Source organism: Ammospiza nelsoni, chromosome 2, assembly GCF_027579445.1.
Source record: "Ammospiza nelsoni isolate bAmmNel1 chromosome 2, bAmmNel1.pri, whole genome shotgun sequence".
In the NCBI taxonomy this organism is placed as follows: Eukaryota; Metazoa; Chordata; class Aves; order Passeriformes; family Passerellidae; genus Ammospiza; species Ammospiza nelsoni.
The window spans coordinates 36,161,315-36,181,072 of record NC_080634.1 but is presented as its reverse complement, the minus strand read 5'-3'; the positions used below and the strand labels follow the sequence as shown (position 1 = coordinate 36,181,072).

General features: G+C 39.8%; 1 protein-coding gene across 1 annotated transcript; it reads left to right on the top strand.

The window, feature by feature from the left end:
• The first annotated feature begins 808 nt into the window (after nt 1-808).
• On the top strand, nt 809-17,933 carry EED (embryonic ectoderm development). The gene is made up of 12 exons (XM_059465899.1): nt 809-940; nt 3,679-3,831; nt 9,061-9,153; nt 10,055-10,120; nt 10,806-10,931; nt 11,050-11,131; nt 12,704-12,795; nt 13,663-13,796; nt 14,900-15,005; nt 15,794-15,952; nt 16,493-16,566; nt 17,605-17,933. Exons 1-12 carry the CDS (start codon nt 821-823, stop codon nt 17,729-17,731), a joined length of 1,332 nt encoding a protein of 443 aa, XP_059321882.1. The 5' UTR covers nt 809-820; the 3' UTR covers nt 17,732-17,933.
• Nucleotides 17,934-19,758: the final 1,825 nt, after the last annotated feature.

Here is a 19,758-nt window from a genome sequence, read left to right as displayed (position 1 = left end):
CTTTATCTCTGAAGTTCATGTGAGATTATATTTTATACACAAGGCATGGTTCACTTCTCTCACTGCCCTCAAAGCTCTTTTGACACTGGAATGTCTCCCTCAGGGAGAAAAGACTTGTTTCTGCCTCTACAAGTATAGCAGATAAGATGCTGTGCCTGTGGGCAGATTACTTTTCCCCATTGTTAGAAGGTTGGGTTTGGTTTTGTTTTTTTACTCTTCATAACTATTATGACTCCGGGACCTGTGGTTTGTCAATAAATAAGTGAACAAACAAAAACCTGCAAATGCAGTTATTTAATTTATAGCTGCAGAAGGAGCTTGCCGGAGACTACAGAAGTAGGAAGCAGAGAAGAGCCGTTCTTATCCGAAAACACTATTTGCAGACTGAAGGACTTTTGTGGAGCAAGAGAACACAAAAAAAAAAAAAAAAAAAAAAAAAAGGAAGCCACAAAAACCCCCAACCCCAACAAACCCTTTGGGCATGAGAAAAGAAGGACAGAGAGGTGGGTGACACCCGCGGCGAAAGCGGGTTTGTGTCTCCGCCGCACGCGTGCTCGGGCTGCAGGCAGCGCCGGCCAGGCGCCGCCACGCTGTGACCACGCGGCCTCGCTCCCGGCTGAGCCCCCAGGACGAGCGGGGTCCCTGCCGCCCGCCGAGCGCCCGGGGCGGCGGGCAGGGCGCGTTTCCAGAGGCGGGAAAGGCGCTGCTCCACCGGCCTGCCGCCTCCGGCCCGGCCAGCGCGCTCGCTTTACGGCACAGCCGTTCCGACCTCCCCGTCCGCGCTTTGCGGCTGCGTGGCGGTGGGTGGGGGGCGGGGAAGATGTCTGAGCGGGGAGAAGCCCCGGCGGCGGCGGCACCGGCGGGAGAGATGCCGGCGAAGAAGCAGAAGCTGAGCAGCGACGAGAACAGTAACCCCGGGGACCTGTCCGGCGACGAGAACGTGAGGCCGGGCGAGGGGGAGGCGGCACGGGTGGGGGGCTGGTGCGGCGGGAGCGCGCGCGCGGCGGGCGCGGGGCCTCGCGCCGGGGGCGGGCGGGAGCGCGGAGGGAGGAGGGGCCGCCCCCCACCCCGCCGTGAGGGGACATCGGCCACCGGCACCCCTCGGGTGTATCCCGGACGGGAGCGGGGGCAGAGGGAGAAGGGGTCTCAGCTCGGTGGCCGCCTCTCGGGGCCGCCGGAGGGAGGCCCCGGTGGGAGAGACCGGGGAGGGTCCGGGGGAGAGACTCCCGCTTTGCCTCCACGTGGGTGAAGGTGGATTTGAGGCCCAGACTGCGAGCGGGCTCTGTCTCTAACTCTGCTTCAAACCATAAGACTTTTTTTTTTTTTTTTAATTTCCCTGCAAATCAGCAGCATTTTCCATCTTTCTTGCAGTTTTGCATTGTGTGTCTTCACTGTCACGCTGTAGACTAACAAGTTTATGTGTGCAGCCTTTTGGTGAATGAGGAGTAGGAGATGGTGCTCGTAAACTACTCCCGGCAGAAGGCAGCAGGGATGGGGTCCGTAGTCTCTAAGTCAGGTGAAATTCTAGTGCTCAGAGCAAAGGTAATGTGATTGATGTAGAATAACTTTATATCTGAAAGGTAAACTTAAACTAAGGTATCGAGCAGTCACTTTATGTAGTTGCTGGTGTGGAGAGAGTTGTGCAGTTACGGCGTGTGTATTTTGTAGTGTCTGCACTTTTTCAGCAAGTGAGGGATATGGACCGCATTCTCCACAACCTTTGGAAGTGGTGCTTGTGAGGTGACAGGCAGGTTTGAGATGTTCCACAGTGCTACTCTTTGTTTTTTTTTTTTAATAGCTTAGCAGCATTCGTGGATCCAAGTATAATTTGGTGACAGATGTTCAGGCTTAATTTGTTGTCAGTTGTAGGCTATCACTGAGCATGGAATAGGTTGCCCCATCCCTGGAGATGTTTAAGGCCAGTCTGGATGTGGCTCTACACAGCTTGCTCTAGTGAAAGGTGTCCTTGCCCATGGCAGTGGGTTGGGCTAGACAATCTTTAAGGTCCCTTCCAAGACAACCACTCTGATTATACAATTCTCTGATTCTCTGTGTGTTGCCTCAATGGTGAATGGATTCCTTTTTCAAGAGTTTGTTACTGGACTCCACTACTCCTGCAAGATGGGGGATTCTGTTTAAAAGTTGACATAATGATGTTGATTTGGAGAAAGGGTGTGTTTTGCTCTGCAGGTGTCCTGTGTGCAAGTTTGTTGGTTATGCAGTAGTTGCAGATACCTGGTATAGTTCACCACACCAGCTGCCTGGTGTTCTCACGTGGGCAATATCTGTCTAGTCCAGAGAAAACTTCAGTCTTGTCGAGTATTAAAGTTCTGGCAAATGTGCTTGGGAGATGAGAATTTGGCAAACTCTGAAATTTTTTTAGGGTAAAGGAGAAGAAACAGGAAAACTTAAAACTGTAAAATTGGTTATGAATATTAGTGGAGGGGTTGGCTCTTTTAGGGGTCCAATGTGAAGGGAATGACTCCAGATTTGGGCAGTACACTTATGGGCTTGTGTGGCATCTTTCCTCCTTTTTGTCCTCTGAACGTCCTGTCTTTCAGAGTTGTTGGGCAAACAAAGACTAGTACACCTCTTCAGGCTTCTGGTAATAGAGACATGAAACTGGGACAAAGAATGAATGTTTGGTGGGAAGCAGTGTATTAATGTTTGTAGTTGACCTCATTCCATATTCCTAGTGCAGTTCCTAATGCAGCTTTGTGAATCCCCTACAGTGACAGGCTGTTGTCTGCCTCTGTCTCCCTTAGTTCAGCTCTAGAAATTACCTGCCTGGGATGAGTTGTTTTCCCTCCACTAGTCTGAGGAAAGTGAATGGACTATCAGAAAAAATGGGAAAAGTTGATTTTTAACAAGCTGAACATACTCACACAGAAGCACAGAGTGGGCAGATACAATGCAGGTGAAGGTGAAGTGCTTTGTGATAGGTGGTGCAGGGAAGTGTCCTTTTAACCAGGGCCCTGCAGTCAGACCACACAGGAATTTGTAGTTTCTGCTGATTGTCCAAAGCTGATATAAAATCTCAGCGGCTGGACAGAGTGTTTTGTGTATCCTCTTTTTTTTCAATTTTCCCCATTCTTATCTTATGATAATGGTTAGAGGGCCAGTTGGATTAGTTAGCTGATCAGAATTTAGCTTTTAGTGGAAACAAGTAAATGTCTGTGGAAAAGAGTAGGAGGGAGAGGAGGGACTTTGTCTTCTGCTGTTGATGCTGAACCGTGCTGTGAGTACAGAAGCCTCAGAATGGCTCGGTTCTTGGTAAGGACAAGCCTCATGTTTTTACACAAGCAACTCTTCTTCAGTACTTCAGAAATACTCATTTCATCTGGATCAAAGATGTTTTCTAGGGGAAGCAGCTGCTTTATCTCTAGACATTTTCTTGAGAGCAGCTACCAGTATTCTGAAGAAACATCACTAGATCACAGTTCATATCTCTCCCTCTTGGATTAGTCCTCATGTGATTCATGTTCTGTTTCTAGAGAAGAATGCTACTATGCTGGCATTAGATTAAAATACATGAATCTAAATAACACCAAGTCCTGGGAGATCTGTTCATATGAATGACAAGAAAAAGTGAAAAGGCCAAGTGCTGTAAGATCAGTAGAATGTATCCAGCAGTTATGGTCTCTGTGTGACATTCTGTATTATTCTGAATGTTTTCAGGATGATGCTGTCAGCATTGAGAGCGGTACTAACACCGAGCGCCCTGATACGCCAACAAACACTCCCAATGCACCAGGAAGAAAAAGCTGGGGGAAAGGAAAATGGAAGTCGAAGAAGTGCAAATATTCCTTCAAATGCGTAAATAGCCTCAAGGTAGGTATGCGTGAGCTTCAGGGAATGCTGGGCATCACTTACTGGCAGCAATGTTAATGTTGGCTGTGAGACAGCCTCAAGCTAGATACTTTTAAATATCTTTAAGCAATTATGTTTCCTGCTGATTTGAAGCAGTTACCTTTCTTGCTTGGAATAGCCAAAGTTTTGAAGAAAAAGGATATTGAGAAATAGGAAATAGTAGATATGCTGCAGTTAACCTTGTTTTTGTAGAGTTTGCAAAGCTTTGTGCGATGCTATGATTAGGTATTTCATTGAAGCTGTAGATGCTAGAGAAATATAAGGAGTTGAATAAACAAATTGAACTAAAACAAAACCTGTGACAACTCCATGCAAAGCACAGAACCTGCTCAGATTTCTGTATGTGTTGAAAAAAAACCAGAACAAATCCACCCAACAGTCTTAAAGTAGCTTTTTCCTCACACTTAACCAGATCAGGTATTTTCTATCCCCTGGCAATATCATAACTACTGTATAGTGCAATTTGGTTCATTTATTGTGAGCATTGGGATCATGTGTTAGCACCTGATTCAGGCAGTATGTGTCTTCCCATGTAACACCTGGTGGTTTTAAGAGACGTGGATTCATGGTCTTTACTCCTTGTTCTGCTCTTTTAGCATAGCGCTGTTTTCCTCTGCACTGGTGACAGACTGCGGTGAACTGAAGGAGTTTTCTCATTCATGACTATTTTACTCTGTCAGGATGTTCTTCTTTTTCTCATTTCTCTGCTTTGTGTGGGATATTTATGTGGCAAGATGGGAGTTATGGCAAGCTCTGTGAGGATCTGTGTAGCTCAGCAGTGGATATTTTCTGCAGAATTGCTCTAAGAGTATTTTTTCATTCCCCCTATGCTTAACTGTGGAGCTGTGCTGATGTGGCTCCGTTTCTGAGCTTTGTCTTCAGGCTACTGTAGTGAGACACTGGGGTACCTGAGTGGGAGGAGATAAAAGGTTTGGAGCATGGAAACCTTCTCAACGAGCTTTGCCACTGGAGAAATTGCCACATGAAGTTACACTGACAAAGGTGTCTGGGAAACAAATTGATCTTATTGTATTCTTGAAGTATAAAGATTGCCTCCATGCCTTTGAGGGTGTAGGAGGAAGGGAAGTTGTTTCATTTCACCAAGGTAGGCAGCAGTTCCTGTGAGTCGCCCCCGCGGATGGTGCTATTTGCAGCTCCAAGTCATACTTCAAACGCAGACACCGGCCTTTGGACACCCAAACTTTTAACAAGTTCTGAGCTTTGTTACTCATGCTTGTTTTCTGTCTGCAGACAAAAAGGGTTACTGCTTTCCAAGTGTCTTCTGGGAAAAGGTAACATTCCCTCACTCCACTGTCAATCCCGACCCTACTGCAGGGTGATCCAAAAGACCAAGCTGTGAAACTAAGCAATCCCTGACTTCCTTGGGTTTGGATCAGGGCTGGAAACAGATTCCTGTGCAAGTGGAATCAAGCTGTGAGGGAGTAAATGTAGCATTTCAATTAAGTGGGGTATTATTATTAGCTTTTTTCCCCTGTTTCTCTTTGATCTGAAAGTAATGGTAATAATAAGATATATGCATGTTAGTCAAAGACCTAGGTAGCAGCCAAATTTGGTTTTTTACTTCATGACTGAGGAAACCTCTCTTCCTTTTCCTGCTCTTCCATACTAACTTTGCAGAGATTCTGGTGAAAATTCTAATGATTGAATGTTGTATGTGGGTTTAGTACCATGTCATATATATCCCCTAGTTTATATGATTTTGAACTATGCTGCAAGATGCAGGTATTGAAGGTAATGAAGGGTCAACACGATTTAAAGATTCTTTAGGGGTGTATAAATTACATGTTTTTCCACTTCTGTACTTTTGGTTTTCCCATCTTATTTTGTTTTTTAGTTTTTTCCTTTGGGAAGCAAATATGGCCATTACTGTCTGCTTTGAGTGTTAAATGGTTATGACTCAGCCTGAAAAACTCAGTGCTTGCTAAATATGTGTTTTAAACACTACTTTGGGAGTTATTTTGGGTGAAATTTAAGCATCAGGAAAACAAAAATAATGGAGAGAAAATGGAAAATCTTGGAAAATGTCAGGAAATAAAAAAATGCCTTTTTACTTTATGAAGTACTAAGTTACTTGTCAAATGTACTGAGAAATCTTTGCTTTCTGTGGACTGAATGGGAATGGGGTTTATAAATGAGCATATACAGCTAACAGCTAGCACAGTTGCACATCCTCATATATCCATCTGTATCTTGCTGATAGATCTTTTGGCAGAAAACTTTTGCTTTGTTGTGCTCCCTTTATAGCAATGCAATTATTTTCCCTACCCTTTACTTCTGCTTAGGGTGTGTGCTTAAGTTCTAAGCAGCCTGGTGTTGTCTCAGCTTCTCCTTGCTGTCCCCTGAGCTGGGAACCAGTATGCAATGCCATGCAGAATTCTAGCTTGTTGGTGTGTAATGGAAACTAAATGTCACTACACCCACTGCCCACAATGGCTTACTTCCACTTCTGGGAACTGGAAATGCACGTGTGGGTTGTTGGTTCCCCACTGGCAGTGTGGGTGACACAGATTAAAAGGCATTCATGCAGGTGATTATTTTTGCCATTGTAATGACTTCACTGCTTTCTGTCTAAAACCAGGTCTGGTCTTACTCTTTGATTGAACCCAAGTTGGTGTTGAGTGAGTAAGGCTGGAATTCATTATTGATTGTTTATTTATTTGCTTTTGTAGCAATAGGTCTGTTTTCTTCTCTGCCTTCTTCCTCTAGTGCATGAAGAACCTGGGTACTTTGGGTTTCGTGCCCTTTATTCATAGCAGGGACAAGATGGCATTTCACAATTTCACTTTTGGACGGGTATCTGGGTCACTTCTGTCGGTACAAACCAGTGTCAGATTTGTGTCACATACTTGGCATCTGAGCATAACCATCATGTACGGCACCTAGAATACAATGTTTTGGAAAATCTCCTTCATTGTTTAGCACTTGGGATAAAAATTAGAGCAGACAAGTATTTTCAAAATAGCTATGTGCTGTCTCTGACCACTGGGGATGTTAGGAGTTTAAATAGGAGCAGAGCTTCTGCAGATACCCTGGTATCTTCCTGCAGGAGCCTCTGCCTGGCTGCTTCATCCATCAAACACCAGCAAAACTGCAATATGTACAGTCAGGCTCCTGGAGATTGTAGCACTTGGTATGAGAAATGTAGTGTGGGTGAAGTAAGTAGACTAAAGACCTTTGTCTTGCAGAGTAATTTTTTCCAGGGAAATAGGTTTTCTTTGAAAAAGCTTGCAAAATACTTTAGGTATGTACTCTAGTATAAAAATGTGGAAACAGTGTTGCACTCTGTTATATATCTCTACTTATCACCTTAGTCTGGGTCCTACCTAGAAAATCAGAAATTTATTGCAACGTATGCTGGAAAAATATCCTGTCTTGAGGGTGAAAAACATACGGCTTTTCACTTTCCATGTTTTGTTAAATTTGTCAGAAACAGGGTGTATAACAGAGAGCAAGGTTGTTCCAGAAAAACAAATGCAAAACCTGCTAATATATCTCTGTAATAAAGCAGTGGGAGCCCATGCATTTTACCTGTATTATCTTCATGTGATATGTCAGAAGCACTCACTGTTCAGCAGCAGGAACTCCTTCAGGCAGAAATTTGAAACCAAGTTGTTAGTATTAGTGGAAAAACTTTATTAAGCATTTCCAGTTTGATCTCTCAGCCATTCTCTTCAAACAAGACTTAAATACACTCAAAATTTTAGGCTACCAAGTAAAATTAATAAATTTCTTGCTAAAAAGTAAAATTAATAAATGTATTGCACACCAAAAAATCGTGGCCATGTGTATGCAATATTATGGCTTATGGTTTTCCTCATTCTTCATTTCTAGTTCAACTGTAATGCTTTGCAGGTACTGAATTCCTGCTTTTTCCTTCTGTCCTGGGGTTACTAAGAGCCCTGCTGCTTTTCCCTTTCTTAATATCCTATATTCCTCATCTCATGAAGCCATTAGTTTGTGCTTTTGTGTTATGATCAGTAATACTTTGAGTTAAGCTTTGAACAATTCTTTTTAATCTGTATTGAGCTTTGAATGTTATCTGTCTTAAGAATTGCAGGAGGCCCTTAATCTCTGAAAGATTTTCTGCTCTCTCTTTCTAGCTCTTCTAGTTATTTCTGTTAATAACAGATACTGCCTTTGTCAGTAAATAATGCTATTTAAATTTTTTCCAGACTTCCTTTACTTTTCTTTTACTAAGGAGTGTTAGACTCCCTACTCACACCCCCTCCTCGAATTTATTCCTTGGTTTTGGATAGGCCAGAGCTGCCAGGGCTGGTACTTCTGGTGTTGTCTCTGAAGTGCTGCCATTTGAAGGTTGCTGAACAGCCATCATGAGACACTTCCTTCCTGCCTGCACTGTCCCAGACAGTCCCCTGTGGGGAGGCACTTTAATGAACATTATTCTTGCTGAAAACATCCTGTCAGGACAGGCCAAAATACTGTTATCAATTATTAACAAGCACCACCATATTCATCACAATTCATAAACATACCTCCTTTTTTTTTTCTCTCAAACTGATGTAAGTTGTATAAAAATAATACTTGGCATTTCTCTGGTAACTATTTGTAAAACATCTGAAAACATTTTGTAGACATGAACTTTGTAGCAGTATTGTGACACACTGGAGAGAGTTCCTTGTGTCTGTGACAAAGTTACAAGACCTAACTGTAATGTAATAGTGAAATGTGGCTGTTTTCCATCCTTATACCAATATAATTCTTCTCTCTCCTGGTAATTCTTCTCTGTGAAGTTGCAAATCCTTGTGTATAAGTAATTATGATAGAAAATTACCTTAGATGCAGAGTTTGCCTTACTGAAAATTGTAAACCAAAATACTAGAGCTGCAAGTACAGCTTGGGAGTTCTGCCAGCTTGTAGGCATGACTGAGACAACAGTTCTTCCCATTTACTTTTTAAAAGGTTGGTAGAGAAAGAAAAGGGAGGTGTGTGTTTGTCAGTATTCCTTTAACCTCCCTTTAAGACAGCCAAGTTAAAATGTGGCGTTACAAAACTATGATTGTTAACTGTTCACTGTCTAAAATTATACTGGCTGTGAACCCATTACTTTGAGGAGGGAAAATTGTCAGTGAAACTGTTGAATTTCACAGCAATGATGTGCTTGTGGGTTTTGCTGGGTTTTTAATCTCTAAACTTACTTTGCACGTATAGGAGGACCATGGCCAGCCTCTGTTTGGAGTCCAGTTTAACTGGCACAGTAAAGAAGGTGATCCTCTTGTTTTTGCCACTGTAGGCAGCAACAGAGTGAGTAATCTGTTTTTCATCATATGCCCTTCTGTGTGGTTTTGCATGCATTCCTGTTTCCAGGCAATCCCTTTACCTGTGTTTGGTATGGACATGCAATACTTAATATAAACAGATGTATTTCTAAGATCTGTAGCATCTGTTATCTGGGAGAGCTGCATCCTTTGGATTATTCCATGAAGTCATGTTAGCTATTTGGTAATTAAGCAATGGAATAAAGAGAAAAGTCTTACAGTAGTATGCATATGGGATAAGGAAGAGAGGTGCTTAAATGTATCTTCTCAATAAAATTACTCTTCATAATTAATGTACTCATATATACAGGATGAGAACTGTCTGCAACAGTGGCTGGCTGATGCCAGCCAGCTCAGTAGCTAAATTCATGGCCTGTGTGGAGGGAATTTATAGACATCCTCTGAACAATGTTTCATGTCATTTCAGTCTTGAAAATAACCCCTGAGAAGTGCATTTTATGCAAGTGTTGTGAATAAATAAGAAGTGTTTCATTTCTAGCTTTGTTCTGCCTGGCAAGTCACCAGAAACACTAAGTTTAAGCAAGGTATCAATGACTCATTACAAGACCAAGTCACATTAGAGATAACTGTAATAATTAATTCCAGCAAGAGTTTATCTTATTATTAAGGCAATTCAAATAATAGACTTCAGTATCTGGGAAGGACAGCTGACAAGTCCTGGAATGGTGCTTTAATGAAACTGCCATGGGCATTCTTTTATCAAACCATTTCCACCTGGTAAACAAATGGATGATGGATGAAATCTAAACTATAGAGGCACTCTCCCTCTCCCCATCAGGCAGTCAATGGATTGGGTGCATGTGATTTCTTTTTGAAATATTACAACTAAGCAGCAGTCTCTCCACTTACTTATATTTTTTCTCCAGGTTACTTTATATGAATGTCATTCCCAAGGAGAAATCCGTCTGTTGCAGTCTTACGTGGATGCTGATGTATCCTTTTAAGTTAAATACCCATGTGTTTGCTGTGTTTCTTTATGAAAAACCAAGAGGCTTTGGAGGAAAAAACATGAAAATGTTTTGTCTGTGATTTAATACTTTGCTCATGTGGTGCATTCTTTATGTTAGGTCCAAGTCTTGCCTCTTTCCCACATCCTAGAATCCCTCCTATTGAAAAAATGTTAAAAACGCAGACTCAGGGACTAGACTGTATTAAAATATTTGAAAACTGATTCTCCATCAGTTTAATCTTCCCAACACTAATATTTGTATAATATTTCCCTGCTTTACAGTGTTTCCCTGTGAATTGGAACTGACTTTAAAGCATAACAATTGCGTTTCATGCTCTGAAGTGTTAATAATTTGTGTTGATCGTTTGCAGTACAAAAGTCATTAACTTGTGAACTTGGTCATGATTCATTATTCCCAATGAAAGGTGATGCTATGAAAGAGAAGGTGTTCCTTTTATGTTATGGAACAGGAGTGAGGAAATGAACATCTGTAGAAAAGGTGATGTTGCTGGTATTTGCAGGTGTATAACTGAATGTGTTTTTTTCTTATTGGATCCCACGGAGACTCCTGGGCACTTAAATAAAATAGCTACAGGTTTGTTTAAAATAAAATGTTGTAAAAAAAAATCTCCTGTTTGTTCTGTGATCCTTAACTTGTGGCATTGTAGGCAGATGAAAATTTCTATACCTGTGCATGGACATATGATAGCAATACAAGCCATCCTCTTCTGGCTGTGGCAGGATCCAGGGGTATTATTAGGATAATTAATCCCATTACAATGCAGTGCATAAAGGTGAGTGTTCACAACTTTAGGATACAGCTTGTATTTTAGTAAGGTATGACACTTTTTTATTCCAAGTACATGTAAACATGTGGAGAAATGGTAACTTGGTCTCTGAATTCTATCCCAGCACTATGTGGGCCATGGAAATGCAATCAATGAACTGAAATTCCATCCAAGAGATCCAAATCTTCTTTTATCTGTAAGCAAAGGTGAGGAAAAACCTCTGTTGTTTTTTGTATAAATGGGGATACTTTGGGTTGGAGTTTGGTCTTGAATGTGGCCAAAAACTTCCATGAATTTTTTTTTTTTTTTATGAATAGCACTGAACAAGCTCACTTTGAAAGTTGAGAGCAAATCATGCTTTTACATGGCTATATATTTTATACCTACTAAATCCATGGCCTGCAACCATAACTCCAGCTATGATGCAAAGGGATTGTGAATAGTGCTGCTTTTTAGGAAAGAAGAATCCTGAGCCTTGGGTTTGCTCTTTACTTTCTGACAGTTAATTGAAGTTTTTTCAGTTGTTGAATCACGTTGCCATCTAGTGGGGACCTCTTAACGTTGCAAACAGCATTCACCATCCTGTTCACGGGGAAAAAACTTGCATTGTCTGTTGCTTGGGAACTTTAATTGGACTCTGTGTAAAAAGCATTTTAGTCAAGGAAGTTTTTGGTGTAGTGTCTTATGGGCTTGTCCAGAAAATTCTAACAGTCACAACTTCCTGATCTTGACTGTTCTGTTAAGTAAGGGAATGATCTGCCACAAGGAGATAGCCTTCAGGAATTTTTGAGTTGGAAACATTCACTTAAGGGGACTTTTGACTTTAGTATATTTGAACTTACTGATGAAGCTATATGAGAACAGGAGTTGGGAAGCTCTCTGATGCTTGTAATGGTCAATGTGGTGCTGTGGGTCTGTAAACATCCAGTTGCTGTGTATTTTTTAGGTTCTCTTTGTAATAATGTTTTGACATCAGCCATAGTACTAAAAGTTTTAATGTGCAATCTCTGGACCAGGTGCTATTGCTGAGAAGGCACATGGCAGGAGAATATTTGGGCTGTTAGAACTGCTTGGCTGAGAGATTATTAAAAAGGGAGGAAAACATTTGGGACTGCGTGGCCACCTGTTTCCCTGCTGGGATTTTGGGTGTTGCTGTAATTCAATGCAATGTACTTGTGGAATCCAACAGGGAAGTACTCTAGAGGTTCCCATTTCCAAATGGGAGATACGCTAGAGGTTCTTCATTACAAATTGTTAAAACTTTCTTCAAGTAAGTGGATTAGTCTAATTGACTTTAGACGACATATTATGTATGTAAACAGTTTTTCTCTCCCTTACTGACTGTGGTTCACCAAGAATAATGTCCTAAAAGTTAAAGGATGGAAAATCACAACTTTTCTGAAAGTTGATTAGAATGGCAGAAAGGAATTCTAGCATTTTTTGATACATAAAATTGTTCTTATGACTGACTAAAAGCATATTTGTCAGATCAGACTTTCCTTTGCTTTTTGGATGATCTAAAGATCCAAGTGTGTTTTTGCTAGAAACTTTCCCTAGGGAAGGGGGTGGGCACACTTTTTCAATTACAGAATTACTTTTAACAGTAAGTTAGTTATAATAGCAATTTCAGTTAATGCAGTTCTTTTGTTTCTAACAAAAAAAAGAAGAATTAAGTGCATTTTTGACCTAAAAATCTGTTATTTAAAGTGATTAAGATGAAATATATTATTCAAATGTGCATATAAAAAGCAGCATGTAATTCTATTTGTTCTTTATAGATCATGCATTGAGACTGTGGAACATCCAGACAGACACGCTGGTTGCAATATTTGGAGGAGTAGAAGGGCACAGGGATGAGGTGTTAAGTGCAGTAAGTGGAAGACTGTGGGTCAGTGATTTAGATTTACAAAGGGTAGTAAGCACTTCCTATCCTTTTGTGCACTGTTTAGATATTATAGCTACTTTCAAATAACCACCTGGAAGTGCATAAATACTGTTTTAAGGGGATAGACAGCTTTAAATGTCAGGTGGTTTGGTTGATGTGGCCACCTCTTATAGACAGGATCTGTGTGTTTCAGTAGCTGGTTTACTCACAGTGCAGCCTAGAAGTGAGCAAAATAGGGCTCAGTGGGGCTAGAAAGAGTAAAAACATTTCATGGTAGTCCCACTTTTGAAGGTCTTGAGTTCTCATCAAGTCAAAGCAGCATAAGCAAATAAACCTGGAGAGACATGGTGGTGAAGGAAAGAAGTTGTTCAAGTTAAATTGTTTTTCAGTGGCTGTGAACAGACACTGGTACCCAGCAAACATCAACTAGAATAGTTAACTTTTAATATGCTGTTCTTAAGAGCTCTTTCCATTCCTGTTACCTGACCTGTTGTGAAAGGTGAGGGGTGCATCTGGAGGTAACCTGACACTTATTAATCACCCATGTTGTAGCCCTGGAATTCTGCCAAAGTTGCTCCTAGGGAACTTAGTGAAGGAGGAGAACTAGCTGTAGATTCACTCTCAGTGCTGTTGAATATGTCTCTCTTGAGAGAGACTAAATATAATAATTAAGATGCTGTGCTGCTTTGCAGTGAGCTGGATTACATTCTTAGTGTTTTTCTATTTGAAATATTCGGTTTTATTGCATGCTCTATGCATAAAATGCTGTTTTGATGGAAATGATGGAATAAAATCTGAGTTGACATAATGCAGTGTAGAGTGGGAATGTTCAAAATTATTTTATATACATAGGATTACGATCTTCTTGGTGAAAAAATCATGTCCTGTGGGATGGATCACTCTCTAAAACTCTGGAGAATTAATTCAAAGAGAATGATTAATGCTATCAAAGAGTCTTATGAGTACAACCCAAACAAAACCAACAGGTATGTAGTCTTCATCTCCTTGTCTGTCTTTACAACACATGAATACTCCTATCAACAGTCCAGGTTAATTCCTTTCCATGTTGGGAGTTTTTGGGTAGTGATGTGGATGCTGAATCTCACTAGATTGTGTGTCTTATTGTTGTTTGCTTCACTGGAATTTTATTGAATTCTGATTCAAAGTCCCAATTTTTTTTATTTTTAAATATCTCAATTATTTCTTATTTCCTAGACTAGAAAATATCTAAAATTATTATCTTAAGGCTTGTATTTCATGCATTTCAAGATGTCAGTATTTTTTCTTCATATCATCTCATCTCAAAATTTCTAGAAGGGAATCAAATCTGTGTAATTAAATGTGTCAAATAATCTTATATTGAGTAGCTAATTATTGTGTATTATTTTACTTTGGGGTGGGGAAAAAACCATTTACATAGTAATAACTTTAATTTTCATCATTCTCTGGTTTGACCTCAGCTATGAGTAAATTATCAAGTAAACATAACAATTAGATATATGATAGATAAATCCTTCTTTATGAAGTTCTTCAACTTTTTGATCTTAACTTCCAGTTAAACCATTGAGAGAATTGAAGAGTCTAAAACACAGTGAACATGTTCAGCAATGAGACTAGCTGTGAAAATACTCTGGCTTTTTTTGGTAATGTTACCAAATATTAAATGATGCTTTTTAGCGTGCTTTCTTAAAATGATAATTTTTTTTTTTTTAAGTGTGCATTTCTATTTAACAATTTGGATGTTGCAGCAGCAGCATCAGGAAGACTGAGCTTTAATTAGTTCTTGAAGTATTTGGTGACAGGCATTGTATTCAGCATCTGAAGGAGTAGTTTTACTCAGCACTATCTCTGCACAGTCTTTTACATGAGAAACGTAGTTATTTCATTAGGAATGAGGATGAAAACAAGAACTGTTCTATTACTATTAAAAAGAAAAACAAGCTGCATACAAAATCTACTTTGTTATAAAACTGTTAAAAAGCTGGGCTTGTTCTTTTAACATTGAAATATGTTAAAACTGATTATTAAAAATTACACTTGTGCTTCTGCATTTATTTTTCTGAACCTCACTTGGCAATTTTCTCCATAGGCCTTTTGTTTCCCAGAAAATTCACTTTCCTGACTTTTCTACAAGAGACATACATAGAAACTATGTTGACTGTGTACGGTGGCTGGGAGACCTAATTCTTTCCAAGGTAATGCTGCATTTTTCAGCTGTGTTACATTTATTTGTTGGTCCTGAGGATCCTAAACCTTAGAAATTTTATTAGCTTGTGGATCTTAGGTTAAATTACTATCTTGTGTCAAATGATTTTGTGGAGTGTGCTGGGAATTTTGTCACCTGTTAGGATCTGTGGGTAAGCAGCTTATACTTAAAAAGCAAAATTCTTACTACAGCTGTACTTTGTTACAAGTAAAGGGTTTCTGGCTAACCAGGATCTGCACAGAACATATGGAAAGGGAATCTCGAGATACTATTTCGGGATCCTGCTAAAGAGTGAGATGAGGAGTAGCCATAATGGAGTCACTTTGATTTATGTGTTGTGTCCATTTGTAACATTGGCTTGCAGCTATTAAAGCAGGCAGTCCTCCTGCCTTGCTGCCAGCAATTGGTGAGTGCATCAACCTGTTGGTCAAAGGGATTGGGTAAACAATCCTCAAACCAATGGATGTTTAGGCTGCTTGTGAAATTGTGTTTGAGCCATCTGGGCTCTCCATCTGAAGCGGGGAGGGAGGGCCCCTGCAGTCCCATTCCCTGGCAAAGCTGGGAGGGCATCGGGTTGCCAGCAATGGACAGTGACTGTTATTGGTGATGTGGCTGTGATCTAAGGGCAGAGGTGAGATTTTCAGTTCTATTTTCAGACACTTTTCATAGTGTCATTGGGGAAGATGTGAGATGAAATGTTTGCTTCTAGTTGGACTGATTCTGCAGTATAAATTACAGTATAAATTAGGTGATTTTTCTTTTCATTGTTTCACCCAGTCTTGTGAAAATGCCATTGTTTGCTGGAAGCCTGGCAAGATGGAAGATGATATAGATAAAATCAAGCCCAGTGAGTCAAATGTGACCATTCTTGGGAGATTTGACTATAGCCAGTGTGACATATGGTACATGAGATTTTCAATGGATTTCTGGCAAAAGGTATGTGTCTGACTTTGCTGTATTTGAAGGTGTGTAGCTTTTCATTGGTTACATGTTTATGGGTATAGGAAAGGTCTTGGTTCATGTGACATTTGAGAAACATCATGGTTTGCTGTAAGGGACATTATATGAACCTGCAGATTAAATTACTATCTTGTGTCAAATGATTTTGGGGAGTGTGCTGAGAATTTTGTCACCTGCCAGGGTGTGTGGGTAAGCAGCTTATACTTAAAAAGCAAAATTCCTACTACAGCTGCTACAAGTAAACAGCTCCAGATTTTTCATTCTGGGTTCTACCTGTGGGAAAAAACTCCATAAAAGAAATACTAATTATCCACCAGAAATAAGTTTCCTGATGTCTTCATCCCCTGTCTGCAGAGATTGTTCTACAGCCTTTTTGACTCCTCCAACAAACTTATTAAGTCATTCATGTTTAAATGTTCACACACAATTTATCAGCCCTAGAGCCTTTATAAATGTCTGACTTTATTCTTTAAGGGAATATTTTAAAACCTCTTTATCCTCTGCTTTCTTTTTAAGATGCTTGCTCTGGGCAATCAGGTTGGCAAACTTTATGTTTGGGATTTAGAAATAGAGGATCCACATAAAGCCAAGTGAGTACTTTATTTTGTTTTTGCTAAGACAGAGAGTTGGGCTCCTTTTCTTTTTTCTTTCCTGATTAGAGAGAAGTTCTTTACTGTACTACTTACTTTCCATGATAATTAGTAAGGAAATAAACATTGTGAGCCCCTGAAGGTTAATGTTTATTTTATCTCACTGATTTATAAATTATATTTTATTAATGTCAAGAGGTCCCAGTTGGATTGTGCTGCCTATTGTGCATAGATACAGTAAAAGGCAATTTATTTCTCACAGAGTTTTCGCTAATTGGGTGGAAATTTTGCAAAGCCATTAGGAGAAGATGTGCTAGGTGGGTGTAGCACATGACAAAGGCGAGATAGGTGACAGGACTGGAGTAAAAAAGGAGGGTGTGAAGGTGAGCTATGAGCACAGTGTGGAGAAAACACTGTGGCTTTCCACTTCCTCAGCTGTGCTGCCAGGCAATTTCACAGCATGTCTCTTAGATACATATAGGTATGTATGTATGTATGTCTGTGAACATACAAATGCAAAAAAAGCCTGAACACAAAAAAAGGCCCCAAACAAAGCCACTCCCAAAAAACGTTGTATATAAAATGGATATAAATGCTTTATGCATTTTATTTTTATATACCCTATATGATGTATTATACATATCTTTATGTATTTATATATATAATTCATGTAAATATGTATAAATGAATACATTAATGTATAAAATTCCTGGAAGTGCAGCAGTCTTTAATCACATGATTCTGATTTTTCATTCCTAACCCTGTGAAATAACACTGATTATGAAGTCCTAAATAATGTGATTCAATAAGCTTTCAATCTTTGCTTCACTAAAAATTGGGTGGATGAGAAACAACTGTGGGTGAACAGGAAACTGCTGTCCCAAGTCCTCATCTGGAATACAAAATACACCGTGAAGGCCATAATCCTGTTGCCTTCAATTCTTCCTAGGTCACATAAATAAGGGATTACTGAAACAGTGCTCCCTAATGTAGTAGGAAGATTTAACACTGCAGCTGAATATTTTCTTTGCTTTCTAGGTGTACAACTCTTACTCACCCTAAATGTGTTGCTGCCATCCGACAGACCAGTTTTAGCAGGGACAGCAGTATCCTTATAGCTGTGTGTGATGATGCCAGTATCTGGCGCTGGGACAGATTACGATAAAGTACTTTTTCTTAATTCATAGAAGAAAATATATTTTCAAATTATAATATAGTCTGTTAACATGCTAGTACAGTAGATGCATTTAGTGTAGACTCTCTTGAAGGTTCAGCAGGCTGGAGCTGGACTTAGTGATGTTTACATTCTCTGTATTGTTCTGCTTGAAATTGCTGCTTTTAATAAAAAGAAGTATTTTTGTAAAGTTTTCTGAATTGTCCATATTAATTATTTCCCACAAGAAGCTTTCACTTATGGCCTAGGAAATTTCTTTGTTAGAGTTAACACATGAATGTATGTCAACTTGCTTGAAGAAGTTTTGTATATTTATGCTTGCAGTTGTATTTTGTGCCTTTCTTTATAAAACCTAATGAAGCTTTAATTCAGGGACAACACAAAGGAAATGCTACTCTTAAGAATATAATATAAACAATTGTTAAACAATTCCTAAAAATACTTTGAACTCATTCTTTAAGTTAGTTGCAGATTGAAATGGATTTAATCTTTTGTAATCTCAAACTGGTATTTGCTTCTCACCATATATGTTAATGACTAGTGGGGTAAAAACACTATTGGCTTTGTTTTATGGATCAGATTGTTCTGTTGATTTCTGTCTAGTTACTGCATTTATCTAAAAGTTAGTTTTTGGAAATATATTTTAATTGCCTCTATTGTCAGTATTCCCAAATAACCTCCTCAATGTTTTTACTTGCCTTAGGAATAATGAATTCTAAAATCAATCATATTTCATATAGGATTAAAATGTGTGTACAGTTAATAAAAATGAAAGGGGGAAATAGATAAGGTGGCAGAAATTATTAGCAGTGATAATCTGTGTTCAAAGCACTTGTGTGTCTCTTGTCAGCAGGTAGCTGAAATGCTCATGTCTGTGTTAAAAAAGTGGTCCGGGACATTGCTCAGTAGCTATGTGTACCTGAATGAGGAAGTAAATAACATTTATTGAGGCTGAACCATTTACATACTTTTTTTCCCTTTCCCTGCCCTTATCCTTTAACATAGCATATTACTTGAGAAGAATGTTCTGAGTTATGATGTAAATACAATTACACTGTTGTTGTTAGTATTATGGTGCCTTTCTGATCAGTAGATTAAGTAGTCCTGTCTGCTGCTGACTTATTAAGTGCATATCTGACTTTTCATTTTTCAAGATACTGCTTTTTTCTGTTTGTTACAGTTTGGGAAGCTTGTAAATGCTCTAGTTAGATAAACTACCTGTTCAGTTGGAAGTAATATGACTAAACTAGTTTTGATTTGTGTCCTTGGAAACCTGAAAAAAATGAAGCCCAGAACAACTGACTGACAAGCAGTTGACAAATTTTAGTTTGTAGTATATAATTGTTTTTCTTTTTTCCTCTTTTAAATCCTTGCTCTTACTACTGGGGAAGTGCAGTAGTACCACAGGTCCATCCAAAACGAGTATTTAATTGAGCTGGATTTTGGACCTTGTTATTCTTGCACAAGCCACATGGCCAGTATGATCTTTCTTGTGCCTATGAGTGTCTGGTCAAGAGGACATGGTCAGGAAGCCAAGTGTAAAACCAGAGTTGGGTGGAACCATGTAGAAGCCCGAGTACTGGAGGGAGGAAACTGAAATTCCTGCACAGTTGAACACAGATCAGGTGAAGGAGACAGGTGAGACTGGAGCCTGGAGAAAGAAACTTCCTGCACTTACAGAACTGCTGGCATAGTATTGGCCAGTGTTTATCCAACAGCAGTGGTCCATAGACCTCATAGATCATGCTGTGGAAAGTATGAGGGGTTGGCAGAGTCTGAAAAATTATGGGGCTGGGGTGTGGTTGGGAGAGCACTCCAGAAAGGCAGTGGGAGTGCTCAGGCTTCCTGCAGCCTCAAGGAAAGAGCTTGGATTGAATTAGCTGTACTAGGAACACTTGGGTTGGAGGCTGGTGCCACTTAGCCTTTGCAAATGCTTTACAGTAGCATGGCATTACACCATCTTCTGTGTTTTCACATGGCAGGGGTTTAGAGTGAATTGGGATACAAAAGCAGTAAGG

Bases quoted from the DNA above. Each gene is read 5' to 3' on its own strand.
- EED (XM_059465899.1), top strand. From the start codon at position 821: ATGTCTGAGCGGGGAGAAGCCCCGGCGGCGGCGGCACCGGCGGGAGAG. The intron at 9,154-10,054 runs GTGAGTAATCTG...TTTTTTCTCCAG, and splicing joins CCACTGTAGGCAGCAACAGA to GTTACTTTATATGAATGTCA. The intron at 15,006-15,793 runs GTAATGCTGCAT...TGTTTCACCCAG, and splicing joins GAGACCTAATTCTTTCCAAG to TCTTGTGAAAATGCCATTGT.